Source organism: Haliaeetus leucocephalus, unplaced genomic scaffold (genome assembly GCF_000737465.1).
Source record: "Haliaeetus leucocephalus isolate CR32 unplaced genomic scaffold, Haliaeetus_leucocephalus-4.0 Scaffold636, whole genome shotgun sequence".
Taxonomy (NCBI): Eukaryota; Metazoa; Chordata; class Aves; order Accipitriformes; family Accipitridae; genus Haliaeetus; species Haliaeetus leucocephalus.
The window spans coordinates 578,091-605,130 of NW_010973072.1; the positions used below are offsets into that span (position 1 = coordinate 578,091).

At 52.0% G+C, this 27,040-nt stretch overlaps 2 protein-coding genes across 5 annotated transcripts in view; one reads left to right on the forward strand and one right to left on the reverse strand.

Moving 5' to 3' along the window:
• Positions 1 to 20,829, forward strand: part of LOC104838580 (putative RNA-binding protein Luc7-like 1) — a 47,025-nt gene extending 26,196 nt beyond the window's left edge. Inside the window, exons 1-13 of one of the 4 annotated variants that reach the window (XM_010578377.1) lie at positions 1,139 to 2,816; positions 5,575 to 5,888; positions 5,965 to 6,273; positions 7,363 to 7,479; positions 7,686 to 7,874; positions 11,865 to 11,995; positions 14,396 to 14,525; positions 14,975 to 15,113; positions 15,402 to 15,542; positions 15,951 to 16,029; positions 16,453 to 16,605; positions 17,487 to 17,589; positions 17,735 to 20,829. In XM_010578377.1, coding sequence (XP_010576679.1) covers positions 6,009 to 6,273; positions 7,363 to 7,479; positions 7,686 to 7,874; positions 11,865 to 11,995; positions 14,396 to 14,525; positions 14,975 to 15,113; positions 15,402 to 15,542; positions 15,951 to 16,029; positions 16,453 to 16,605; positions 17,487 to 17,589; positions 17,735 to 17,946 — 1,659 coding nt within the window. In that variant the 5' untranslated portion in view covers positions 1,139 to 2,816; positions 5,575 to 5,888; positions 5,965 to 6,008 and the 3' untranslated portion in view covers positions 17,947 to 20,829. Of the gene's footprint in view, positions 1 to 1,138; positions 2,817 to 4,653; positions 5,889 to 5,964; positions 6,274 to 7,362; positions 7,480 to 7,685; positions 7,875 to 11,864; positions 11,996 to 14,395; positions 14,526 to 14,974; positions 15,114 to 15,401; positions 15,543 to 15,950; positions 16,030 to 16,452; positions 16,606 to 17,486; positions 17,590 to 17,734 lie in introns of those variants that run through there. The other 3 variants (XM_010578376.1, XM_010578378.1, XM_010578383.1) reach the window with 3 other exon arrangements.
• A 1,646-nt stretch (positions 20,830 to 22,475) lies between these two features.
• RGS11 (regulator of G-protein signaling 11) lies at positions 22,476 to 26,646 on the reverse strand. The gene is made up of 16 exons (XM_010578388.1): positions 26,550 to 26,646; positions 26,153 to 26,203; positions 25,960 to 26,066; positions 25,796 to 25,847; positions 25,655 to 25,713; positions 25,411 to 25,487; positions 25,212 to 25,293; positions 24,990 to 25,058; positions 24,306 to 24,335; positions 24,161 to 24,222; positions 23,809 to 23,922; positions 23,583 to 23,698; positions 23,059 to 23,146; positions 22,821 to 22,959; positions 22,674 to 22,756; positions 22,476 to 22,602 (listed from the first exon to the last, which is right to left on the reverse strand). Exons 1-16 carry the CDS (start codon positions 26,644 to 26,646, stop codon positions 22,476 to 22,478), a joined length of 1,353 nt encoding a protein of 450 aa, XP_010576690.1.
• Positions 26,647 to 27,040: the final 394 nt, after the last annotated feature.

Consider the following 27,040-nt stretch of genomic DNA (forward strand, 5'->3'; position numbering starts at 1 on the left):
GCCGGAGCGGGAGCTCGGAAGAAGCGAGGGGCTCGGTGAAGCCGGCCGGCCGGCTGCTGCTGGGCCGCGGGGGCGAGCGGCGGGGTTGGTCCCAGGCCGCCTCTGCCCTGGCCTTGCAGCCTGAGCCGGGCTGGGGAGCAGGGCTGCGAAACGCCGCGGCTCTTCAACGCTTCCTGCTGCGCTTGACCCAGCCCTGGTGCCTTCCCTGCGATCGGAAGGGGTCGCGCAAGAAGTTGCCCAAAACCATGTCGAGAAGCCTGGGAGAGAATTTAATCCCTTTTGCAAAAGCCACGGACTCTGCCGAGGTAGCTTGTTGCTGTAACCTGCCGTTTGATCTGAGCTAGTTTATCCCGTGTGGTTGGCAGGCTGCGTACGAGTCCTGGGGAGACGCTTACACAGCACTTGCTACTGCGGGCCTGTATTTCAATCAAATAGAAACACAAGAAACCCCTCACCTCTACAGAGCTCAGCACGCAGCCTTCAGCGCTCTTCCTGGAGAGGGTTCGAATTCATGTTTCTCTTTTCCTCAGCAGGCCACGAGCCTAGTCTGCAGGCATGAATTAGAGCGTTTCTTGCAGAAAGAAGAATGCTTTAGTGTGTTAAATTCCAGTCTATCCCATTTCCACCTTTTTTTCCTTATTTTGGAAAGCAAAAACCTCTTACTTAACTGCAGGGTCAGCCTGCCTTACAGGGGGAGATGGCTCAGTGCAACTGGAGCCAGCCCTCCCCACTGCCGGAGCAGAATTGGGCCTTGTTCGTGGGGCTGCCTGTGGAGGCTGGAAGCTGAGAGGCTCTGCAAGGCTGGGTGTTGGCTGTGCAGGTGGAACGGCCTGTGAATGAGCTTTCCTCCATGTGCATGTGCAAGAGGGGAAAAGAAAAATTCCATTTTGGGGGAGGAAAAAAGAGGTTTCTCTTGGAGATAGTTGACAAGGACAGCAGCAGCTGGAGGAAGGCTGTTGCTTCATGCTGCCATAAACCTCTCTAGGCTGTGCAGCAAGGACCCAGCGGGCAGCACGGAGTTTGTGACCTGTAGAACAAGTGCTCCACTTAAAAAATGTGCTTTCTTTTTTGTCTTTTAATAAACCTACATGAACTGACCACAGCTGCTTTTAAAGGGTTTTCATGCACTGAGATCTCTTCAAAGCCCCTAGTGTGTTAAATCTCTGGCAGTGCGGAGAAGCCTCTGTGCTTCTGACGCAAGCAGGGGAGCCCTGTGGATGAGTTGGGGATGTCTCTGATGTGAGCGATTCAAACAACTTGCTAACTACTGCTCTTGGGGTTGACGCAAGGGATCTGCAACAGTCTGGCTTTGATCCTGCAAAGCTTGTAAGTTCTGGGATGATAAATGGCGCGTGTTTCTGCTGCTCGCTTGTTATTACTGGCCTAACCTGTAATCAGATCCACACAGTTTTGCAGCTTTAATGCTGCTCTTCATCTTAGAGTTTTGCTTTTCCCATTACTGTCTTGGAAAAAGTACTGGATCATGTCTTGCTCTTTGCTAAACAGATCGAGTTTCCCTACTTGAACTCCTCACTGTAGTGAAAACTGCCCTGGGAAAGAGGACTTTTCTCCTGCAAATGACAAATGTGTCACATTCTAAAGTGACATTTGGTTGTGCTCTGGAGGAGTTGCAATTTTCTTGCTGTGAATGCTCCGTGGCACGTGTTGTGTCTGCACCAGAGGGTTAAGTGTCATTTAAGAAGAACCTGATGTTTTGAAGAGATCTGTGTTAACAGAGGCAAAATAGCAAGGGGGAGGGGAGGGGAAGGGAAAGGACAGCTGTAGCAGCAGAATGCGGATATTTCTCTGAGCTGGGTACCTGTGTTATCTTTGGTGTGATCTGGGTTACAAACTGTGTCCTTACCAACATGATAGGGACACGAGCAGGAGCTGAGGTACCCCGGTGTCAGAAGGGGATGGTCTCCTTGAGGCAGTTCTTGCCAGCCCGTGGCTGCAGCCTTGTATCAAGAAAGAGTTATGAGCTGTGGATGACCCAGCAAAACAATAAGCTTGTGTACAGAGTGCAGTCTGAGCGTATTTGGAAAGGAAAATCTCATTTAGGGGGAAATCTTATGCATTATTTCCTCTTGGCTGGACCCTGATGTAAGTGGGACTGCAGAAAAGGGAAATGACCCAATAATGTCTTAGTGTTGCAGCAGGTGACTGTCCGGCAAGTTTGCTGCAGTGCCGTGCTGTACATGGGATCAAAACTGAACAGTCTGCTCGTGGAAGGCAGCTATGAAGGGAACGTTGCATCTTATTCAGAGCAAAACTTGGAACCTGTTTTGTCATTACTGATTGCAGCTTGGGGCTTCAACAATTTCTGGCTGACAGGAAGGAAACCTGTAAGGTGCTTAAAACAAACAAACAAAAAAGAACCAAAACAGCCCAATGCTGTGTTTGGGTTCCTAAAATGGCCAGTCAGAATCTGATTTCATCATTCTATGAAAGGTATAACCATGTTGAACATCAAATCTAAGTTACGATACATTGCTAGAAACTTTCCAGGAAGAACTGGTGCCTGGTGAGATTATAAATGCTGTGGTTTGGTATTTTATGGCTGGAAAATGAGTTAAACCTTCCATCACACTGACACTTAAATGGCTTCTGTCGCCAGTCTTCATACGTCTGACTGTATGCAGTTCCTGTGCTTGTCGGGCAGTTCTAGCTGACTGGTAATGATAGTTTGTCTCTTGGATTTAACTGTGGCTTGGCACTAACTGCTTGCTGCACTAGTTTCACTGGTTTGATTCAGATCAGATCTGTAAATCTGCGCTGTAGCTTCAGGAGAAGAGGAAAGTCAGTCCCCCATGAAGGTGAGTAAAGCTGTGTTTGTCCTGAGCGCAGCATTGTTACTGTGGGATGGGAAAGGGTATTCATTCCTCCTTGGCTTTGATCCGTGACTGCTCCTAGCTCATCCCATTGCTTGGGGTAAGTGGCCTTTAAAGCTTGGGGAGCGATGGAAGTGCGCACACCAGCAAATGGAATTCGTACGAGATGCAGATCCTGGCTGTACTGCAGCACTCTGTCAGCTGTATGGCTTCAGTTCAGGTCTGTCGCATGTTGTTTCTAATGATTTCCTTTTCTATGAAGTCTTTCTCCCATGTTTTCTACTGGTGAGGCCTCCCATCCCCAGGCAGAGAACTGGTGCTAGCTACGAGATCTAGTGCATGCAGTGTGTGTTAATAATGCAGCAGCACAGGATCCTGTCGCTGCCTGTTGCCTTGCAAGGTGCCTGGATGCATTAAACTTTCCGGTGAATTGTTTTGTGTCCTCTACCAGCAGGAGACAAAATGCCGGCTGCTAGAGGACAGTAAAATCATCTGAAATGCACACTATCATTTTCTGCTTGTCTTCAATTAAACTGATTACCAGACTTCTTTGTCGTTCATAGCTCTGACTGTTTCACATGCTGCCAGCACGTACTTTGGCAAATGTGGGCCATGGGATTTCCTGCATTGTTTGAGTCTTTGCCATTGACCTTTGTGGTCGTTGTTCTGGCACTGCCTCTGCTCTGGCAGGGGTGCAAAGGGCATTATTCAAACCCTGAAAGAAAAGAGAAAGAATTGCTTTAAAGGCATTGAGGGCTCTTTGTCATCAGTGGCTCCTAGGGTCATTGCTGCAAAAGAAGGGGAATTGCTGGGGCTGTCAGGATAATTACCACTTTTTTTTATTGTTCTCGTCCCAGTCTAGATGACAATGGTGTGATTTATAGTGAGTCATAAAAATACGCCTTCCATACAGTGTTACGATGGTGTCCCTTTTGGACTAAGTGGGGAGAAGCCTGGTTTTGGTTCTTCTTGGGAAGTCTCATAGGTGCTGGAAGCACTTGGCCGTGCCCTGGCAGTTTCGTGGCTCTGTACTGGGGGGCTGCGGAGGACTCTGCTGGAGAGACTGGTGGGGTTGTGCTGGAGCCCTGTCGCAGCCCGTGCCATGGACACTGGTTACCACAGCATTTGAGAAGATCCACCTCTCCCTGCTGCTGGAGACAGGCATGCCAGAGATGCACAAGCCATCTGCCTCATCGCAAGGGAGGTCGCGTAACCCATTCCTGCTGCTGTCCCCCATCGCTGCGGTGGTGATTGCTCTGCTCTGGTAAATCATTTGCTCAGCCTGTGCCTGGAGCCTTGTACCTTGAACCTGCTAATGGTCTGGTGCTCAGCTGGCTTCTGTAACAGAGTGGTGCTCAGCTTGCCAGCGTGATGGCCAGGTCGGGGGGAAGGCTGAATGCATGACTCTTTCTTTTATTCCCCTTTCCATCTGGAGCCTTCCTACCCTTGTCAGGTGCCTGCGGTTGGTCTGGAAACAGCCAGCCTCGTGAGGGTGTCTCTGTTGGTGCCAGCAGACTGATGAGAAGGCTAGATGAGGTCTTTGGAGTAAGATCTTTGGAATAAGATACAACTTCTACATTATTGATTTAACTGCATTTGCATGGTATTGTGCAGCTTGAATTAAATTGTCTGGAGCGAGATCTTGTACTTGATGTGCTGTCATAGAATAAATACCAGAGTGCTTGGCTTGGAGTAAGTGCAGCCTTATAAGTCCAGCAGTCGCTGAGGTTAGCTAGGGGATTGACAGCAGCGTGCCAGGCTGTCCTGCTTGCCCCATGCGCTCAACCCCTGCCTTGCTGTAGGTCTGTCCCCCCTCACGTGACAGAAGAGAAGAGGCCTCTGCAGCTCTTCCCTGTGGTGGGACAGGGACAACCCAGGGAGGTGAGACCCCTGGTTGAGCCACAGCTGCCTGAAGGAGGCTGGCCTCCCGAGGGTGACTCTCACCTTGTGTTTCTTTCAACCTGTAAATGAACTTGGGCATGAAACGTGAGACGTAACGAGCCCTGTTGTTGTTGGAGTTGAAAGCCGAAGCTCTCTGCGTTGTGTGCTGGTGCTGAGTTTAAGCTATTTTCTGCTGGGGAAGTAAATTGCTCCAGTGGACAATCTAGGCATGTGACTGCTGGGGCACAGTCATGGAAAATTGGCTCGGTTGTCATGTTTATTTGCTCTGATATAACTTTCTATGACACTGTCATGCAGCTTTTTCCAAGGCTACTGAAATGTATCCTTCTTTATTTCTTCCCTTTTGCTATTTTTTTAAGGAACTATCAGAGAAACCGTATATGACATTGATTTTTATTGTTGTTGTGGGTAATGAGTTACACGTTTCTGTAACCAACTAGGGCTTTTTCTTTTTTCCCCTTTTTATAACAAATTAGCACAGAACCCCTCTGTTATTGTAGCTGTAGCTTGAGATTATGATTTAAAGCAGGAGAAACTAAAATAGCAGTTGTTAGCTCTTCCATTCTGATTAAATCAAATTTGCCTGATTTAGCCTCAACTCATGCCGACTTTTTCCTCTGGGGAGGGATCATTCTCTTGCCTTCTGCAAGGCTGAGTTGCTAAACTTATCAAGTAGTTTCTCATCTGAGAAGGTGTTGAATAGCTTTGGTTTGTTGCTATACAGAAGATGCTGGTGTTTGTTCTCTCTCGCTCTCCTGGGGAAGCTCAAGTGCTCATTACAGTAGGGAACAGCTTTACGTTGGAATATAAAGGTCACGAGTGTTTCCTTTCACCTCTCCAGCCAGGAGTCAGACTGACATGCACTGGAGGCGGCAAGAAGTCTTTGCAGCAAAAGGAGCTTTTGTCGTGTTTTTCATGAGCGGGACCTACAGACCAGTCAGTCTGTTCTGCATAGACACTGTAGCCTTCTTTGTCTGGGTCTAGCAGAGCTGATTTCCTCCTCTGAAGAAGAAATAGTGCTGTTCCTGCATCCCATGGTCTCTCCCTGTTGCTCCATGTGGGAGAGTTCTGGTACCAATGGCGCTTTGTATCCAGCTCTGTGACAATACACTGATTTGACCACCTCCCATTAAATGTTTCCAGCGTGAATATCAGGTAGTAACAGAATATTTTGATGTTTTTTTTGGATATATTCCAAAATCTGTTTTAACTGCTCTTTCCATTGTTGCAGGTGAGGGGGGAGAAGGGCGTCTGAATACCGATGAATGAGCTGCAATGGATAACAAAGACTCGGAAGCTGAGATCCACCCTCTGAAGACTGAGGACGTAAAAGCTCAAGAGAACCATGAAAACTCTGTCGAGAGAAGAATTGTCAGCAAGCAGTCATCACAACTTTCACGGCTGTCACGGTGGCGCACTGCCGCCTTCTTCATCTCATTATTTCTGTGTCTGATAATTGTGTTTGCTTTCTCATTTATCATTCCTTGCCCAGAGAGGCCAGTTTCAGAAAGAACATGGTTCCGAAACTATGACAATGCAGGTGAGCTTGCTGTAGCAGAATAAATATTTACCAACAGTCCTTTTCCTTTATGTGCCACGAATTTGAATTGTGGACCTCTACCTAAGCACAATCTGGAGCCAGGTCTGCAGGGATGCTGCTCTTGGGAGTGAGAGCTGTGAATACCTGACCTGGATAAGCAGTGGCCCGTCATAATTGGAGTGGCCTTCCAGGAGGTGTTTACAGGATCTGATGGAGAAATTAGATGCTGCTCTGAAGCTCTAACAAGGTAGCAGGTTGGCCTCATTTGGAAAAAAACAAACAAACAAACAAAAAAACCGGGGAGGGGTATCTGGGAATAAATCTTTGTGAAGTTTGGTCTGTAAAATATTTCCTTGAAGTCTGAGCTGAGGTTTGGGGACAATTAGGCATTCTCTCTCTGTTGGTATGACTTTATAACTTTTCTCCATGGCTAACAGGAAGGGGAGAAGAGGAATTGCATCTTGTTTTTTTAATAAATTGCACAAATTTATAGTTGCTTTAAGTTAGCTCTTTAGCTGGGATACTGCTCCCTGGTGGCTCAGCATTTGCTTCTGTGAAAGCTTTTCTTTAATCTTATGTGCAGTGGGCGTGTGCTAGTTATGCTGTAAACACAGAGATAGTGCTCACCAGTGGGGACTGAGCTTTGTGTGTTAATGCAGAAATCCCAAGTTCTGCTACTCTGAGCTGAAGAAGGCTGCTTTTAGCTGAGGGTGAGAAAGATGGAATATCTGGGGCTGGGTTTCATGGGTTTTGTTTTGTTTTTTTTTTATTTTTATTTTGGGAATAGCAACCCCACACCAAGACTAGAGTTGTTCTTTGTTCATCATAGTTCAAATTCTGGCTGCTTGGCTTTAAAAAAAGACAAATCCTCTGGGGGATAGCAGATGTTAAAAATCCTTTGGCACTAACTTCCAGTCCTTGGTACTCATGTAGATGGCTTTTTTTAATACAAAAGCCTATTTGTCTTCATGTTACACTGTCAGAGATGGAGGCAGCAAGTAGGTCTCTAGGAATTTGTGTTTTGCTCCAGCTAGCTCTGCTGTTGGTTGAGGCAATCCTCACCAGCGCCTGGCTTGTGGTCTTTTACAGTGGCCTACCAGTTTCTTGCTATAGAAGATGCGAATGAAGACAAAGTGCAAGATGTCGTCTTTGCTTTCAAAGCTAGCAATGGCAGCAGCAGCTTCAACAGAACCTGTTCGGATGAAGGTAGCGTGATTCAGAAACAGAAAACCTTGTATTAAAAGGGCTGTTGTCTCTCTTGTAGTTCTAATTAGTGATGCTGCTGTGGGTCTGGGAGAGAAAACCAGGTTAGCTGGGTGGGAAGAGGAACGGGGTGAGTCCCAGCTCTTGGGTAGTGCAGAGCAGCAAAGGTAGGTGTTGGTAGCACTCCCTCTGACATCTCTTCTCTTCAGGTCTGCCTTCTCCATGTGCCTTCGTTGCTGCTGTGTCTGGCACAAACGGCAGAGCGCTCTGGGAGAGGCCTGCTGCCGAGGAAGTTGAGTGGATGGAGTGTGGCATCAAGCAGCTCGGGGCAGCTGAGGCCCAGGGTTGCCTGGTCGTGGGGAAGCCGGTGTCTCTTACCGCAGTTGACCTGCAGACAGGTGAGTGGGGGGCAGAGTACTGCTGCCATACAGGGGACAGTGCTACTTGCTTTCCTCACCTGGTGACCTTCAGACCTCGGAGGTTGGGGACGTCAGCGTGACATGACTTGCTGGTAGATGAACAATGGGTGCAGGGTATTTATTATCTTGAAAACCTTGCCAGAGCCATTCGCTGGGCCATTGAGAAGTGCCTGTTCTCTCAGCCTCTCTGTTCCAAAGGCTGGACTCTGTTGTGATGGTTTGTGCCAGCCGCTGTATTATAAGACCAGCGTTTCAACAGCTGTTGAAACAGGAGAAGCAGTCACTAGCTGTGAATGTTACTTTATACTCTCAGGGGTTGGACACAAACCTCCACCTGCAATCTTTCTCAGTCATTTACATGTGAGTGCTAGGAGTACCTGCAGTGGCAAGAGGAGTGGGAGTTCTAGGGATTTATGATTTTAAAGTCATCAGGGAGAGCACTCAGGATAAGTAATCACCAGTCTGTTTCAGTAGTCCAGGATTTTGCCTGGTTTCTCTGGAAAACCTTCTTCATTTCTGAACCTATAGATGGAGAAATTCATCATCATCTTGCCTAACCCAGGGTGAGGGTAAAGAGTGCCTGTACTTCTCTAGGAACAGGGCAGTGACCACCTGCTACACCTTGAACTTTCCTTGCTGACGAAGCCTGAAATACATTTCCATTTTGGGGGTCACTGTTTCAAAGGTTCTAAACAATGCGTGTTCTGCCTTGGAAGCATGCCTAGGATCTCATCCTCTGTATCTGGTATTGAACCCCTCACACCCTATTTTCCAAAATTTGGGAGAGATAAATAGCAAGAGGTATAGCTCTAGGGAATCTGAGCAAAATGTAGTGTAGTTTTTGATTTCCAGTGTAGATGGAAGTGTAGACACACACAGAGCTGGAAAGCTTCTGTACCAACTGAGATATCTTAGCACTATTTCCCTCATCAATAGGCTTTAGCACAGGTTATTTATAGACTATTAATTAAGTAGTTGCTTTTAGGTCAAGTGTAGAATGGTGACTGCCGAGCCAAAGGCGTATAGCTAAAGACCACCGTAAAGACATAGCACAAGCATGGAGAGACAGAACCAGGCTAAGCCACAGGTCACAGCAACAATACGGTAAGAAAACATTCCATAGATAAATTAAAAGCAAGAGATGAAAAATTGCTTCACATAGAAAAGTGAATGACCCAGAAGTTGACGTATTTGATACCCTTTTGCGATTAAGTAGGTTAAAAGGGGCTTCTTAGCATAGTTGACTTTTACTGGGGGTTAGGAGGGCAGATCAGAATAAAATGTATATAAATAGGCTAAATGTATTTAAAGTGGCAAAGTCTGACTTACATCACATTGTGCTAAAAACAGTAGTCAGAACAGTCTTTAGTTGTTAATGATTCATCCTTATGGAGGATTGGTGAGATTCCAGGGCTTTCAGGCTGCCTAGCCTCTGCCTGTAGGAAGATTGAAGGAGAGGTAGGCAGATTATCATCTGAAAATGTCTGATACGGTTTTGATCTTTAAATGCTGGTAAAGTTAGTGCTTTTCTATCAATTTGAGTTGTGTTAAGTCTTGTTTTCTTCATTGCCAGAATAAGTGACCTGAGCAAACAAGAAGGAAAGTGTAGGATTGCATGCTTCTGTTTGTGTGGGACATATCACATTCCTGCATGTTTATCTTAGAAGCAAACTGGGACACAAGAGCTTAAGATTAGCTGTTCCAGGTCAAAGCAAAAGTCTGTGTAGCTGCGTATTCCATCTCTGCCAGGGCCAGAAGCAGAGTCTTAAGGAAGAGGACAGGAGTAAGTGCTTTGTTACACCTTCTCTCTTCACCTTATCCTCCAGTAGCCTGCATTGTGAGCCCTGTGAGCAGTTCTGGTCTCCTAAGGGATATGGCAGAAAGGGGACCATGGTGGTAAGATGTTTGAAATTGCTTCTGTGCCAGAAATCACTAAATAAACCAGTACTTCAGCCTGGAGAATGTGCAACAGGGAGAAATTAGTCTGTAAAATTATGAGTGATAAGTAGAACAGGGAATGATGATTTCCTGTTGCAATTCTTCATTGCTCCATGGTTCTTTATCAAGTGATAGGTTCAGAAAAACCAAAAGGGGATATTTCTTCACATCCACTGCATGGTGGATGCCAGGAGCTTACAGCTGTTTGGTGAACAAGTGGGCAAGGGTGTGGGAGAGGGGTCTAACACTGCTCGGTAGAAAAGACCTGCCTTTAGCTCAGATAGCTTGTGAGCTGCAGACTGGGAGAGCAGTCTTTGGCGCTGTGTCTGGACCTCATCCAGCCCGAAGCAAGCAATCCTGCTTTGTGTCCTCTGTGGCTGCTTGAAGTGAGAGCTGAAGTCATTCATCTAAGTCCTAATCTTATTATTCCTTCTGGACTGAAAAAAAAAACCTTTTCACCCAGGTTAGATTTGCTGTCTAGGCACTTGTCTAATTTCCAGTTTGGCTTTTGTTGCCATGCTTCTGCTGTGACCTCGGGCTCTGAGGAAGTACCGTAGCACTCTAGACGTTGGACAGGATAGTCCCATCTCATGTTGATGGAGCAGGATGGGTCTGGATTCACAGTTCGTGCTCTTTGGGAGTTGTGTTAGAGCATGAAAGCTTCTCAAGTCCTTTGTGTTGAATCCGTCTCACTGTTACCTGTTTCTATTAAGTCAGACTGCTCTTTTAAGAGAGTAAGATGCTTCCTCCAAAACTATATCTACTGTCTAAGCAGCAAAGAATAGAGCCTTGTGCACTGAAATGCGAATTTTATCAGCCTGGTCTTACTGTTTTAGCTTTGGTCTGTGCTGCAGCCAGGAAATAGTTATTTAAAACTTAAGTTCTCTCCTTCCTTTGCCTGCTTGCTTTCTTCAGGGGTAAAATTCTTTGCCTTCCCATGATTTCCTAGGGGCACTCTTCTACTTCACATCTGTTGTCATAGTAACAAATCCAAGTATTTTTTTGCAGTGTTTCAGTAAAAGCTTTGAAGGAATCCTACTGGAAATACAGCCTGCCTTAAATTATTGCAGACGGGGTCAGGTAGTAAGTAATTCCTTGACCTTCAGTGCAACTGCCTTCCTGACAAAGAACAGATGATTACTTTGCATTCCTGAAATGATGATTGCTGTCTGTGATACTGTTTAAAGGGGAGGGTAAGCATTTCCCTCCTGAGCACCTAGTTAGTCACTTAAGTCTTCCTTAAAAAGAAAAATCCCTACCGGTCTCCCCCCCAACTCCCCGCCCCGAATTCCACTGCACATTCCACTGGGCAGTGACTGGAAAGTGGCCAGCAGCCCTGGGCAGAGTGTATGGAGTAAAGTCACCCAAGTGGCCTGGAGCTGCTGAAGAGAAACTCCCCCACAACACAAACACCATTTTTTATAAACCAAAGCTCTGCTACCTCTATTTACAAACAAGTTTGAACGTGCTGTGCATGTTCTTTGGACAAGGGAGAGGTGTATGTGAACTGAGTTGTGGCTGGTCATGTCAGTGTGGAACATCTGCAGGAGGCAAGTTGCAGCATAAAAGGTTTTGTCCGGAGTAGCTGCAACACTGTGATCAGAATTTAGCTGCTTTATGCTCTTAAAATGTCTGCGCAGATTTAAGTACACAGCAGCAAGATTTTAGATCACAAAAAAGGATCCTCCATGCCATGAAGATGCTGGGAAGCTTGTTAACCTAAGGTGCAAGAAAAGCAAGCTGTCCTTTGTGCCCTGTGAATTGATTTGTGCCTAGAATGTTTGGCTGCATTGGTGCAGACAGCTAGAATTACTTTCCAGTATAAGTTGAAATTGTGGATGGGTGCTGGGACTCATTTGAAATGCAGAAATGCAGCAAAGTACCCCATGATGAGCATAAATGTGGCTGGTTTGCGGTACTGATGGGCTGTAAATGGCTGGCTACTGCAAAGTACCTTGAGGAGTAGGGGCGTTAAAAGCCTTTCAACCTAAAGTGCATTTTAGTGAATGTTTCCCAATAATTGTCTTCTAGGGGAAGTTCGGTGGAGACAGTCCAGTGACTTTGGAGCTAATTATACTGTGCTGACTCCCGTGTCGGTGATTCCAGATGTGGATAGTGATGGACTTCAGGACCTGATAATCTTTATTGCTACAGCAGATAAGGTATGTCACTCTGAAGCTATGATAAACCCAGTGGCTGGGCCACAGGGGATGGCAGGAATGCTATTTATTTCAATCTTCTGGTCTAAGAGGAAGTGTCCAGAGGCCTCTGATATCTGTGGGTTTGAGGTAGGTTCTTTCCCACCCTACAGAGATGTACTCCCAAATCAATGCAAGTGTTTTATGGTTTAAAAAAAAAAAAAAAGAAAAAAGCCAATCAGAAATCCCTCCCCCTTTTCAGTCTGCGCTCCTCACTGCGTGTTCCTGAGCTGTGTTTGGAGTGAGCCTAGGCTAGATGAGCTTGCAGTTTTCTGGGACTCAGCTCAGAGAAGTGGAAGTGAACAAACCCTGACAGGTTTGCCTCTTAGATCAAAACACGACTGACAGCCAGCACTTTTGTACCACCACTGCCCTTTTCTGATACCTTTCATATTGCTGCCTGTGGTCTGCTTTGCATGGCTCTCTTCCTAATGTCACTGCACTGGTTAATTCTGACTTGGGTTCATTTAGTGAAATAACTGCTAGTTGTGTTATCTCCATTCCAATATTGCTTTTCCCATTTCTTAGAGGGGGAAGGTCATGTAGCTGTAAGTGTTTTTATACTAAAACATCTGCATCCATGATTGAGTTGTACAGCATCATCTGCATGTGCGGTCTGTCCTGTTTAAAGCATACAAAAGTTACGGTTCCCTGTAAGTCTGATGGGAGCAGTGGGAGCCCCATGTCCTCATACCAGAGTCTTCCAGAAGCAAATAGGGTTTTGCTGTCCAAAGCATTGTTGTTGCCAGAGTCATCAGAAATTCTATCCTTTCCAACTGCTACATTTCTTTTCTGTTTTGTGTCCTCCTTGCTTTTGCTGTCCCAGTTATCTCAAGACTTTTTTTTTTTTTTTTAAATCTTAGGCGGCCAAGAAATGTTTGAATGTAGTCTCTGTTCTGCAGGACTGCCTTTTGATTTGTTTTCCATTTAACCTCTCTAGCTATCTTGGTATGAAATCCCTTCCTCCCTCTGGACTTGGCAAGCACTCTGTCAACTTAAGTAAAAGTACATTCTTTTTTGAGAATCACGCAAAACGTAGGGAGCTTGGGTGGAGCTCTGCAGCTTGGAAAAAGTTTCGTCGGAAGGGAGATTCAGAACTTAAGTAAATTAGCTTTGTTGCTAACAAGGGCTGAAGTTGAACGTTACATTATACTGCTGTTTCCTGAAATGGCAGAGCTTTGAGCAGTCTGTGGGGAAGGGTCTGTGTGCAGGGGGTTTAGATGATAGCTTTTTCTGAGAGTCTTATTGACCCCTACCTGCTGCAAGCTTCAGCACAAATACACCCGGGAAAATATAGTGTTTTTCAGGATACATTGCCTGTAGCAGCACACAGAAGTATTAAGCAATGCAGTGAATAAGGTGGTATGTATTCTCACTCACTGTATGACTACCTTTGGCTGTTACTGTCCCCGGGCAGCTGCTGAACCAGTGCTTGCTAGTAAAGGTGAAGCTGATCTACAAGAGCTGGTATATGTCTCCTCCCAGTGCAGGAGGCTGGGACTAGCTGGTGGATGCTTTGCTCTCCCTCTCCAGCTGTGTTCTTCATTCTCCCCAGCAAACTCTATCCCTTATTCACCTGCCAGACTCTCCAGATTCACTTCGAGAGCAGCAGATTTCCTTCTCTTTCCCAGTCCATCCCTCTCAAGAAAGAGGGAAGGGTTACTGCCTGACTCAGCATCTCTGATGGATGCTGTTTGTCTCGGTCTGATGTTTCTCTTTTCCCTAGTGTGCATTGCTCTCCCCAGACCATGACTGTTGCCCAGACATTTGAATCTGATCATGATTTTATCCTTCATTCTCCTGGGTGAAATGTTTTTAGTGGATTCTGTTACCCTGCACAAAAAATATAAAGAAACCTGTCAGCTCTTTCATCCCCTTGGACTCATGTCAGCCTTAGGAGGAGTAGATTAGGGCTCTTAAAATATTTAGCAGAGCTACCATGTGAAGCCAAGTTTCCCCTGTGTCCATATGCTGCTTTGTTTCTGCCTTTAGGTCCTCTCCATCGTTGTCACTGCTCAGTAGGCTTGAATCGATCTTTGCTGTTCTTAGCAGAGCTGGAGCTTGCTGTTCAGCGGTCCCAGCCTGCAGGGAAGGTGGTTGGCAGAGGCAGTAAAATCTCGGGGCAAGTGGCTGTGCTGGAAGTGGTTTTCAAACTTGCAAAAGTATTCACAGCAGAGGGATCATCTAACTCGTGCCCACACCTCCAAAACCAGGGAGAGACTTTTCATCCGAGCCTATGCTGTTCCCATTCAGCTGCTGTTCAGTACCAGCTGCTCAAAAGCATTGGAAAACACTCAAGTTGGAGCAGTAACAGTGCGATGCAGCTTTAACCTTCTTTTTTTTTTTAATCCCTTCGCTGTGTAGATTAAGACCTTCATCCATTCAGGAAAAAATGGCAAACAGATCGGCTCCACTGGAAGCCTGAACGTGGATGGGAAAGCTCGCTATATCAGGCTGAACCTGGACTCTTCCTACTACTTCCTTTTCTATACAGGTACAGTTCTGTTTGTGAATTCAGTCTGAAAGAGTGATGATAACTGTGAAATCAGGATTACTAAACAGTTGTCTGAAAGAGTGTTCTGCATTCTTATAAGCTATGTCATGCTTTCACCTAGCGAAAGAGCTATTCAAGGCCAAAAGAAGGGGGGGCTTCTGCTTAAACTAGGGTTTGCTACGTACTGTAGTAATTTTATTTGAAAAATGTTGAGAATGTAAGGTTTAAGTAGTCATTTATAGCAAATGATTACTGTGGAACACTTGGATTATGAACAGATAAAGTTGTTAAAAGCATTCAAAAGCAGGCTTGAGTCTCATAATGCCACTACAATTCTATGATGCAAACCCTAAAAATACAGTTGACCTGCCAGATCTAGAAAATCGTAGAGTTCAGAGCAAGGGCAGGATAATTTATCTCCCTCATCCTTGCCTTTTTTTTTTCCACAGAAAACTCTCTCTATGCATATTCCCTGAAAGATCTCTACAGTGCAGCAACTGGGATGGAAATTAAGCTTCCCAGCCTTGAGCAAGATCCTCAGTGGGAGAAGAACATTGACCACACCACGCACCACTTATCCTTTCTCAGGTGTGAGATTACGTCTTGGTTGCTGGTGGAGTGGAGGGTACTGGTGTTCCTGACAGGATGGCCTGGTGTGGCTTTGTTCTTTCCTGGCTACATGGCTTTTGGACTAGGAGCACATCCAAAGCTCAGAGAGAGGGCTGGTGTTGATGGCCTGGTCAAGGTTTCACAGGAAAGGAGGGAAAGCAGGCTGGGATTTCATATTTGCATTTGCTGTGCAGGGAAAAAACCAAAACCCTGCAATAAAACCATCCACAGTCTAGAAAGCTTAATCATTTCTCTGTCCTTTGTCAGCTTTGGAGACATTCGTTACTTGGCAAAAATTCCTGGGCGATCACGGGAGAACATCTTGGTTGTAAACTCAGAGATGGCTATGCTAATCAATGCACAAAATCTTCAGACTTTGTGGACCCTCAACGTCTCCCGTGTTGTGAGGTAGTGTTACTGATGTGGGGTGGATGTGGCATTTCCAGGTTCCCAGTAACAGCAGTGTCCTGGCAGGCACTATCTTTTTTTATTATTTATTTATTTGACGTGCAGGACCCTGCTCTGTCGTCATATCTGGATCATGCTTATTGTGTTGTGTCCTCTGCTAGCAAATGTCAGGTGCTGCTTCAAAGTGGAGGAGCCCAAAGCTTTGATTCTTCATTCTGTGCCTGCTGTGATATGGTTGTCCTAGGACTGGACTCAGAGTTGGGAGTGGTACCAGGCTAACCTAACATTGTAGCGGTCAAGTCTCTTATCAGGGGAGTTGAGGGAGGATAGAGGCTGCTCTGAAAGAACAGCCCATGCCTATGCCATCAGGATGCGTTGTGATCTGTCCCTTCTCTTTCTCTCCCTTAGTGAGCCGCTGCTTGGTTACTACAAGCCTGATGTTCTTGGTATTGTCCTTGAGAGTGAAATTGGACCCAACAGGAAGAAGGTTTGAAATCTCTTCCTTTTAACTTCCCTTTTCTCTGCATGTCACAGCTCAAGCAGGCATTGAGTCGAGGACAGCTGGTGGGATGTGTTCCCTCTGGCTGATTTGAGGAAGCTTTAGGCTGGGAAAGGATCTCTTTCAACAGGTTATTGAAGCTGGCTCAGGCACTTTATTTCTCTTCTCAGCAAGAAGCTTCAATGACAGAGCTTTGAACCGCTTGAAATAGCTGCAAAACTTGTGACTTTAACGTGGCCCGCCCCAGGTCTCACAGCTCTGTGATGCTCAGCTTCAAGTATTTCCTCATCTTCCCATGAGTCAGATACTTGTTCCCATAGACGGTGTGGGGTACAGACAGCTGACTTGACTTCTCTCTCATGGCTTGTTAGAGCTCTTTGGTATGAGTTCCTTTTCTTTCTTTCCTGCTAGGTTATGATTGTTGAGAGTGGATCTGGAGCAGTCCAGTGGGACCTGAAGCTGAACTCGAGAGCAGAGAGCCCTGGGCCAGCCACACTTTCTACTGCTGATCACCGCTCCGCCTTCCTCATCTGGGGTGAATACCAGGTGCCAGGAAATGAAACGGTGAGTAGTGTTGCTGAATGGTTGCTGTTCTCCGGACTTTGGGCCAGAATTAGGTGAAACTATCCCCTTCTCCCAGTGTTCACATTCGCATTTGTCTGTGCCACTAACACTGCAGCTTCCTGTACTGGGTGTGGGGTCTCTTACCAGTCTGGTCTGCTGGAAGCTGGCAGACCTCTGTAAGTGGTCTGGTCTCTACTGGGTCCTCACAGTGTCCATAGTGGTATCACTGCTAGCAGCTAGTGGTGACACCAGCAGCTTTTGTCGTCCTCAGCCTGGTTACGTAGAGAAAAGGGACTTAGTGGCTCTATGAGCAAAGTCACTGGATTGTCCAGGGCCCTGCCTTGGTGTGGTACTGTTGGTGAGGCAAGAGGCTGCTGGCTTGGTACCTCTGAAGTTGCTGCTGTTTGGCCGGGAGCCTCCCACAGCAGTACTGCACACAGTGATCTCCCATGGCCATGTGAATATCCTCTCTCTGCGCCAAGGCAGTCTCTGGCAGCCTCGACGCACAGCTCAGCTGCGTAACAGAGCCCTCTGGGGCAGTGGCTGGCAGTGTAAGTGACAGGTTGTGTCTTGGAGAATGCCTGAGCACCAGCTGAGCTTTCTGTGCTTTCCTCGCTAACTCTACCAACCCTAAGGCAAAAATCTGTCTCCTGGCTGTAGCAGACAGGTCTGCTATTTGCAGGAAGCTTGGGGTGGGGGGGGAGAGGACCAAGCAGTAAGCAAAATCCCAACGCTTAGTACTAGTGGCATCAGACAGGATGAGTTGGGCTAACACGGACAAGTATCTGACTGGATGTATTCTGTTGAGCTGAGCCTGGTGCTGGCGTTGTCTCTGGGATAACGTGTGGGTCCATGTCCTGATAGTGTCCTGTTGGTTGCAGAGATCCAGAGCTCCTCTCCAGAAGCTGTATCTTTTCCATCCTTCCTACACTAATGTCCTGTTGGAGCTCCGCAATAGCACAGACCAAATAATTGCATTCAATGGTAAGTCCTCTCCTTCCAGCCCTCCAACAAGGAGGTGCAGGAGGACACTGGCTTTCTGGTACCTCCTGGACTCTGTGTTGGGTCTCGTGGCCAGTCTGAACACAGACACCTTAGGCCAGGCTTTTCCCTCTGCTCTGCGTTACAGCCACACTGTTTGAGCGGAGCCGTCATGCCTGCTACGTGCTGTTGAGGGGACCTCAACCCAGTGAGGAGCCAGGGTCAGTGTCTCTGATGAAGCGTAAGCTGAAGGAGGATGTCTCCGAAAGCAGGGTGATCTGGCTGAGCCAGGTGGCTGTGGACAGCGAGCAGTATGTCCGGGACCGCCTCTACAGGATGCGATTCCACAGCCGAGTGTGAGCTTGCTGAGGGAGGGGGAGAGTCTGCCCTGGGCCAGATGTCTCCAAGCTGCCTCTCCTCTGCAGCCATGCTCTTTGCAAACCCAGATCACGGATTCAAATGGGAAGCTACCTTTCTCGATCCGCAAACCAAAGTGTGGCTGGTGGGGAAGCACCCCCAGTGTCTGGGGATGCCCAGGCTGTGGGGGCAGCTGCCAGTGCATCTGTCCTCAGAGCTGATGGGACTTCAGTGCTTGGCCACCACTGAAGTGTCGTCATCTTGGGGAAGAGGGCTTTCCCTTGATCCTTCTGTGCCCGCAGAACTGTGCTGACTCAGCCTGTGTCTGGAGGAAAACACGTGCTTGCTGGGGATGCCGGAATTCATTACTTCTTGGGTGCTTGTGTGAGAAGTGGAGCTTCGATGTGTGGTGTTAGATTTCCTTTCTGAGTCAGCTCTCCTGGCTGTGGGAGAGCTGCTTGGCTGCAGGTTGATTTGCAATTGCCCTCTCCTGGATTTGGGCCCCTGCTTCAGTAGTCATGGGGTGTGTGTAGTGATAGACCCCAGCCGTGGCTGATGATGTGGCTAGGTGTTACCTGGGCCAGCAGAGCACAGGTTAAAGTGTCATTGTACTTAGAAAATGACCTTTTCTCCTAAGAACAGCTCCATGTGCCCTACTCTGCAGTCAGGAGCCTACCTGTTTCTGTCTCCTCTGCTGCTTCCTTTCCAGCCAGGCTGTGCAGCATTGGTGACAGAAAGGGAGCTGGTCTCCCACCTGATTTATGCATCAATGTTCCTCCCTGCCCCCAGTCCGATTATAGGAGATAAGAAATCCACCCTGAGCCCAGGCTGGCTGGTCCCTGCCTGTACAGACACCACCTCTCCTGCTGGTTTTGAGGTGCCAGAGGATCTAGGACATTTTTTCAGAGTAGAATTGCACTTTAACCAATCCTGGGAGCTGGGCTTGCTGCTCTGGGGAGCCCTGTACCTGAGTGGCAATGCCAGCTGCCCTGCAAATATTCCTTCAGCCTTGTAGCTGCTGAGGAGTCTTCTCCAAGCACTGTCCCCTCTGCCAGGAGGTGGGCAGGCTGTAAGACAGGCATGAACCACCCGGGGAAACAACGCAAGCTCTCTTTGCAGCACAGCTCCAGAGAGAGCTTTGGGCTGCCTCCCTGCACTTGGAATTGAAGTGATGCTGGGTGAGGATCTTCAGTTGCTGTTCTCTCTGTCCAGCCTGATAGCCCGAGGGAATGGGACAGGTTGCTGTGTGAAGATGATGTCTCCCCTGGAGACTTCTGTAGTGTGGTGTGTTTGCTCTGCCCTGTTCCTTGGTGGGCACCAGTGTGGACTGTAGAAGTGAGGTGCAAAGCCTGGAAAATGGTTTGAATTTGCTGCTTAGTCCTGAAAGCTGTGGTCCCCACACCAGCCGCACTGAGGTATGAGCCCTGTCCCTACACTGCTGGGCATCCATCTGACTGGTGAGAGGAAGGTGGACAGAAAACACACACCCTAAAAATAACCTCTCTCAAGTTTTGCAGTGCTGGGGCTGGGGTTTGGCCAGTGCCTCCCTCCCTTGCCTAGTCTCAGATTGGGGGGTGTGTAAAAATACTGTAGGATGAGAAACTTAATGTCGGCTTGTGGAGGGTTGGGCATCAGTTCTGCTCTTGTGGCAACTGCTGAGCTTTAACCTGCTGCAGGGCAGCTGCTGGCTCAGGCAGCTGGTGTCACCCAGGCTCATGCCCACAGCCTCAGCTCTCCCAGCCTTGCGGTAAAATGAACTGCAGGATCAGTGGTCTGCCAGGATGCTAACCTCCTGCTTCCAGCTGGCCTGGTAGTTGCCTAAAGGGTGCCCTGGCACCCGCTGCCCTGTGACCAGTAGCTCGGGCAGTCAAGGGAGCCATGTAGGATGAGTGCTGCTGGCCTCTGCAGAGGTGCACTGGTGGTGGAGTCCAGTCCTGGGGCATCTGGGCTGTGCAAGAAGCTGGGGGTGCTCCCAGAAGAGCATTCCACAACCCCTGATCCACCCTGAACTCAAAATGATTGGCTTCCCCCTCTCTTCCTCTCTTTCCAAACTGTTTTCTGAGGAAGTCTGGGGGTGCAGGGAGGCTCCCCTGCTGTGTCCCCTTCCCCCAGCTTAAGTCACCTCTTTGCTCAGCACGGTAAAGACCTGAAGCCTAGCAGCCCTGCAAGCCCCCGTGCCAGCATTGAAGCATTGCAGGGATCACAGGCTGCGCCAGCGCTGCAGAACCCAAGTTGCAAGGGCTGGATTCAGCCTGCCCTTCAGTCGGCTGGGGCAGAGATGGGAGCATGGCTGTGGGAGCTGGGCAGTGGGAGCCCCAGACTTGCGTGCTAGTCTGACCTGAGTGCTGGATGCGGATTGCATCCCACTGAAATTCCCCTGGCAGGGAGCAAGCTGCCTGGGCTGTATTCTCACACAGTCACACGGTCTCGGCACTCTCCCTCCGCCAATCCCTACCCAGACCTAACCTTTCCCATAGGCACACTGAATGTTCCTTCAGGAGAGCTGGATTTTTGGCTTTGGGGGGCTTTTCTGGCTTTAAGTTGTACATTAATGTTTCCAGATACTTTGGAAACGCAGATTTCCCTGTGGCAGCTCAATTAAATGCATCAGTGCCAAACCAGCACCTTCTTAACAAAACAAGTCCTTTTTCCAGCTTATTTCCTTGTGTAATTGTTTTTTTTTTGCAGTATTTAATGAATGACTTTGTGCCTTGATTCAATAACTCAGATGGGTGATGATGGCATATATCACTGTGTTATGTATTAGTGTGTTTTTTAACACTAAGACTGTTTGGTTTGGTTCTTTAACTTATTGCAAATTGTGCCCTATAGGACTTGGTCTAACCGGAATGGTTTCAATAAATCCTCTTTTGCATTGTTTGTAAATGGTGCCATGCTTTTGTTGTTGCAGCTGAGGTTATGCAAGACTCTGGGATTTTTCTGGCAGCCCTTTGTGTGACTTCCCGAAGGCAGAAACCCCCCTTTTTGGGAGGGATCCAGGTGTCTTGGTGATGCTTTGATGGCTGAGCTGGCCATAGCTCTGCCCTGTCTTGCTGCAGGCAGGTGATGGACCGGGAGAATGGAGCATGTGGAGGGAGGCTGGAGTTAGATAACCAAGCTGGGCCAGCCCGTCCCTGCCCCCCGCCTGGGGCTCCCTGACCTGGTTTTACACCCCAGATTCCTGCTGCAGTCCATCAGCATGAAAATCTCATGCCGGGGCTTGGATTTGGATCAAGCCGGAGGGAGCCGCGTGGCAGGCGCTGTCTCCTGGAGCGTGGGACCATCTGTCGCTGCCTGGTGGCTGCCAGCACCAAGGTCCCAAGCTCCATCCTGTGACCGAGGCTCCCGCAGCTTCCTCTGCCCCAAGGCCTCTCTGTTTGCCCCAGCACTGAGCTGAGAGATAGCCCCTGCTCCGTGCTGGGAGTCCCGAGCTCTGTGGCAGGGAAGGATGCCGCAGTCCTGAGCATCCCAAGCATCCACGCTGTTTGTTAGCCAGGGTGCAGGCTGGCACTGCTTAGTCCATTGTGGGCTGGGGATGTCCCCAGCGTGCTCCACTCTGCGGGTCCCTGGGTGCACGCGGGGTGGTGGGCTTGGGGTCCGAGGCTGAGCACTGGCGGGTACCAGCCCCCCTCTCCTTTATATAACCACCAGCGTTAATCCCCCACAGCTGGGGCTTGGCTCCCGCGAAGAGAATAATCCTGCCGTGAGATCCTTGGCCTCTGCTCAGATTAATGGGCTGCGGGCAGGCAGAGTGGCTCAGCTGCCAGCCCTGCTCCTTGCGTGCCACTGCCAGCCCGCGGGGCCCTTGCAGCCTGGGTTTGTTGACCCATGGCACCTCTGGCCCCACTCGAAAGGCCTTTTTGTCCTCCCTGGGGGCTGTACATGGGTGTACAGGTGGCAGCAGCGTAACTGAGTGCCCTGAGTGCCAGCTCAGCCATGGCAGGAGGGCAGCGGGGGCTGCTGACGGCGTCTGGTTTTGCCCGTCAGAGCAAGCAGAGCTGTGGGTCGTGGCTGTGCCATGGGCACATATGCCTGGTCGTGTGTGTGTCCCCCACCTGGGATCTGCACCCTTGCTGGGTGCTGCAGGCAGGGGAGGGGGTTGCTGCCAGCCCGGGGGGGGACAGGACGCAGTCCAGCCCAGAGTGGCAGCCACCACCATGTGCACCCCCCACCGTGCAACCGCCTCCCTCGTTACCCCTCCCCGAAAACCATGGGAGCCACAGCGTTTCCCCATGGGGGCTTTATTGTCTTGTGCCCGGGGTGGGGGGCATGAGGAGGGGGTGATCCTGCACCAGGCCGGCTGGGTGCAGGCTCCCTGAGGGAGAAGGGGGTGCAGGGCCGTGAGTGGGGGCTGCAGTGGGGCCAGCCTGGCCCTGGGGGGGTTGCCAGGGTGGGGGCGTATGGCTTCTCTCCTTCAGTGCTACTGCCGGCAGGGTCCTGCGGCGGGGCTGGGGTGTGCTGGGTGGGGGGCTGCGGCCGAGCCGGAGGGTGCTGGGCCAGGGGGCTCCCATGTTGGAGGGGGACCGGGGCCCTCAGCTCTCCTCCTCGGGGACGGGGGCAGCCGCGGGACCCTTGCTCCTCTCCTCGGCATCGCCCGCGGGCAGGAGCAGGGCCGGGCTGGGGCTGGAGTGCCGCTGCTTGCGCATGAAGGGGAAGACCCTGTGGGCAGAGCAGGGTCAGCGCTGGTGGGGACCAGCCCAGCACCACGAGGGGCCGGCTCCTGCCCTCACCGCTTCTTGGTCTCCGGGGGGATGACAGCCTCGGCCAGGAGGTTCCTGTAGAGCTCCGACTTGAGGAACCGTGGGTAGGAGTCCTGGGAGAGCAGAGGTGTCAGGCTCCCGCCCAACCCAGCCCTGCCCAGCCCTGCCCTCACCCACCTTCTTCATCAGCATGTAGATGTGCATCTGGGCATCGTCCATCACGTAGCGATGGGGCGTCTTGATGCCCTCCAGCGTCCGCTCCATGGTCTTGCTGTCAATGTTCACCCACCGCGTGGCCCCAGGAGCCAGGAACTGCCTGGGGAGTCGCAGCCGGAGGTGAGCACCCGGCCCCGCAGCAGGACGTAGCACCGTGATGGCCTGGTCTCCCCCCAAACCCTCACCCCGCTCCACTCACTGGTAGATGGAGTCCACGATCTCAGTGATGCGGGACTGCTCCCCATAGCGCAGCTCCTCACATGCCTCCCAGAAGCTCAGGTTCTCAGCTGAGGAGGGGGACATGGCATTGGGGATGGGGACATCATCCCCAGGCCATCACTGCTGGGCCCACCGCCCAGCCAACTGTGGGGCCAAACCCCCTGGTATGGAGCCAGCTGCTGCAATGTGGGCTGGTGGGTCCAGGGATGCTGGGACGTGGCGGTAGGTCAGGGGGTGCAAGGATGTGGTGGTGGGTCAGGGGCTGCCAGGATAGGTTGGTCAAGGGGTGCTGGGATGTGGTGGTGGGTTTGGGGATGCCAGGGTGGGGCAGTGGGTTTGGTGTTGCCGGGACAGGGCAGTGGATTAAGTGGTACTGGGATATGGTGGTGGGTCTGGGGGTGCTGGGACAGGTTAGTGAGTCTGGGAGTGCCGGGATGGGATGATGGGTTTGGGGCTGCTGGGACAGGGCAATGGGTCAGGGGGTGCAGGGCTGCGGCTGCTCACCGCTGAACTCCTTCTTGAGGAAGTCAAGGAGCTGCGCCCGGCCCAGGGGGTCGGTGAGGAGCTCGCTGAAGTTGAAGCCCCAGCGCTCCACACGCAGCTTCGTGGGGGTCTGCACCCTGCGGGCGACACCGGCGTCAGGGCAGGCATGGCCCCATCCCCCCCTTGCACCCCGTGTATTGGGGTGGAGGGGGGAACAGGGGCTGGCAGCCCCCCCGAGGGCGCTTACGTGGGGGCATTCATGGCCCAGTACGTGGTGTCGTCTGTGATCCAGGGGTTGCTGGGCAGGCAGCCGGACATGATGGGGTCGTGGGGCATGTACTGCTCATTGAACTTGATGTACCTGCCAGGGGCAGCGGCTGGAGGCGGCCAGGACCACCATCCCACCGCTGCCACCAGTCCCAGCCAACGCGGGGCTGTGCTTGGACTCTGAGATGACCATGGAGCCTTGGCTCTGCTCCCCACCAAGGGTGATAGCAGCACAGGCACTGTGGTGCCGGCAGCTGTCCGCAGGAATGTGGGTGCTCCTGTCACCCCAACAGGGACCCTGCCTGCAGCCGGGGCAGCTGCCAGTCACTCACCCCTCGAGGCAGATGGAGGACTTCACCCTGGTCCTGGCCATGGCCTTCCTGCAGTACTCGATCTGGGGCCAGGTGCAGGGGAGATGTCAGGGGTGCCCGGCAGCCCATGTCCCCAGGAGCCACCCCCGCCCCTCACCCCACTCACCTCCCGCTTGTAGTAATCCATGTTCTTGGTCTGCAAGAGATATGCAGGGCTGGGTGAGGGCATAGTGGGCTGGGACATTGTGCCACCAGCCCTGCCATCACCACCTTGGGCAAGGACCCAGGCATCCAGCCCCCATCCTCGTCCCGGCATCCCATGGCCATCCCTGTGGTCTCCAGCCTCATCCCCACACCCCTCATAGGATGAACCCCGGCATCCACCCCACCCCCCCCACCCCAGTGTGGCACCAGCCCTGGGTTAGTGACACTTACGTGGGCACAGGACACGGCACATGGCGCAGAGAAGAGAAAGTGGGTGGTTAGTGAGGACAAGCTGGGGGGGGGACACGACTGGGGCAGTGTTAGTGGGGCCACGACACAGGGAAGGGCCCAGCGGTGGCTGCGGGCACCCCGGGGTGCCAGGGCTCCCAGCAGAGTGGCTGCTCCATGGGGATTAGGGGTGCTGGCACAGAGGGGTGGTAGGTGCACGGGCAAACACATGGACCCCCTGGGGGGACAAGCTGGACACATAGATGTTAGCAGAGATGGGGCTCCCCGCCCTGCCAAAATATAGGCACAGCCTGAGGGGGAGGGGTGGCCAGGCACCCACCGGGGCAGCTCGGCACACGCGGGTGGCTGTGCCCTGTGTCCGCCAGCAGCCCCGGGGGTGCCCGGCCCCCCCACTCACCAGCTGGACACGAGTGGTGTGGCAGTTCCTGCGCTCAGGGCCCTGCTCCAGCACATTGGGGGCTCCCGGCTGCAATGAGAGCATTGTGCCGGGGGCTGGCGGGAACCCCCACACTCCCCAGCCCCGCTCCCCGGGCCAGGGCTGTGCCTGGTGCCGGGGAGCTGCCCGGGGCTGCTGCACCCACCAGCCCGGCACCCCTCGCCCCCTCCAGCACATCCTCACCGGGGGCCGGTTGACGAGCCAGTACGCCTGCTCTTGGCAGTCAATGACGATGCGGTCGCCCTTCCGCCGCTGCTTGGCCGCCCTGCCCGTGCAAAGGCAGCGGGAAGGTGCTGGCACCCTGCCTGCCGTGGCACCCAAGGGTGCTCCATCCCCAGCGGCTCGCCAGGGTGCAGCGGTGCTGGGCCATGCCTGCACTCACCGAAGCTGCTCTCGTGCCTGCATCACCACAAAGTCCCACGTGTGGTTGATCCGCTTGTGCAGGAGGTTGTAGTTGTCCTGTGGCGGGTAGGCATGGCATGACACCCGGCCCCCTCGCCTGGCTCCGGGTCCCATCCCTGCTCCAGCAAAGGGAGAGCTGGTGCTGCCCCACGGGTGAGCCCCTGCTCCTGGGTGAGCTGAGACCTCCCCCAGCTCACCACAGGTGTGAGGAGGGCACCGCTCACCTTCTCGTGCTCGATCAGGTCACCCTGCCTGCGGATGTTCTTCTTGGCCAGGTAAATGGCTGCAAGAGGAGCGGTGGCACCTCAGGGGGGCCAGGAAGGGGCTGCAGCCTGTGCTGGTGCCGGCGGCACAGTGGCACCTACCGTAGTCCAGCTCCGTGGCTGGCCACTTGGTGCTGGTCCAGAAATAGGGGGTCTGCAGGGTCGGGAGGGGGAAGAGGCTGAGGTGGACGCTGTGGGGTGCGGTGGTGCCGAGCCGGGGGAGCCCTGAGGCTGCGGCAGTGCCCACACCGCCAGTGGGGCCGCACCTGGAAGCGGTAGGGTGACTCGTCCGCCCGCAGCACCAGGCTGTGGGGGTCTTTGAGGGGGTAGATGTAGCCGTGCTTCACGATGAGGTTGCCGAGGTGCAGCGACTCTGGAGGAGCGGAATCAGGGGCTGCATGGTGGCTCGGCAGTCCCGGTCGCCCCCACGGTGCCGGCCACCCGTGCCGGGGCACTCACCCTCCTCGGAGATGCCGTACTTCTGGATAAGCCACTCCACGATGTCGTTTCCTGGGGACCGAGGCAGCATTAGCAGGGTGCGATGGGGTCCCCCAGACCGGGCACGGGGAGGTTCCCAGGCTGAGGCACCCTAGCACGGCACAGCGGGTGCCGAGGGGGTCACACAGGGTGACGGGGGCCCTGCCAAGGACATGCTGGGCCGCCCGCCCTGGCGAGCGCCCGCCCCACTCAGCCGATGCATAATTGATCCCAGCTGCAGCGCTGAGCACCCGTTGGGTGCGGGGAGGCGAGCGGCGCAGGGCTGGGTGCCGGGTGCAGGACCGGGGCCACCGGGGGAGCGCCGGCATGCCTCCCCCACCCCACGCGCCTCGCAGGGCGCCCCGCCACGGGGACCTACCTGTCATGGCGTGGGGGATGACGGTGATGAGCAAGCGTTGGTTCCTCATCTTGATGCCCATGTCGGGGTCCTGCATGCTGACGATCATGCGCTCCATCTGCCGGGCAAGTGCCTGCCACGCTCAGCCCCCCGTCCGGGGGCACCGGGCCTGGGCACAGCCTGGCTCCCCCCGCCCTGACCCGGGGCACCCTGTGCCCAGCTCGGGGACAGCCTGGCAGCCTGCAGCTGGACCTGGGCACCCCGTGCCTGGAGCGGGGACAGCCTGGCACCCCACAGCTGGACCTGGGACACCCAGCAGCCGGGCGAGCGTGCGATGCCAGAGGTGCAGGCACCCATCCTCTGGGCATCCCTGGGCCGGGGAGCCCCGGTTTTGGGGAGCAAGCTCTGCCGGGGCTGCCGCAGCACCCCGGGCTGGCGGGCAGGGGCTGAGCACGCAGCTCCGGGGCGCTGCCCGTGGGTGTCCCCGCGTGGGGCGGTGGCCGGTGCCCCGT

Excerpts from the sequence above, each read along its gene's own strand:
- RGS11 (XM_010578388.1), bottom strand. The coding sequence starts at position 26,646 with ATGGAGCGCATGATCGTCAGCATGCAGGACCCCGACATGGGCATCAAG. Across the intron at positions 26,204-26,549 it reads CATCCCCCACGCCATGACAG|GAAACGACATCGTGGAGTGG; the intron begins GTAGGTCCCCGT and ends CTCGGTCCCCAG. Across the intron at positions 23,923-24,160 it reads TCCTCCATCTGCCTCGAGGG|GTACATCAAGTTCAATGAGC; the intron begins GTGAGTGACTGG and ends TGCCCCTGGCAG.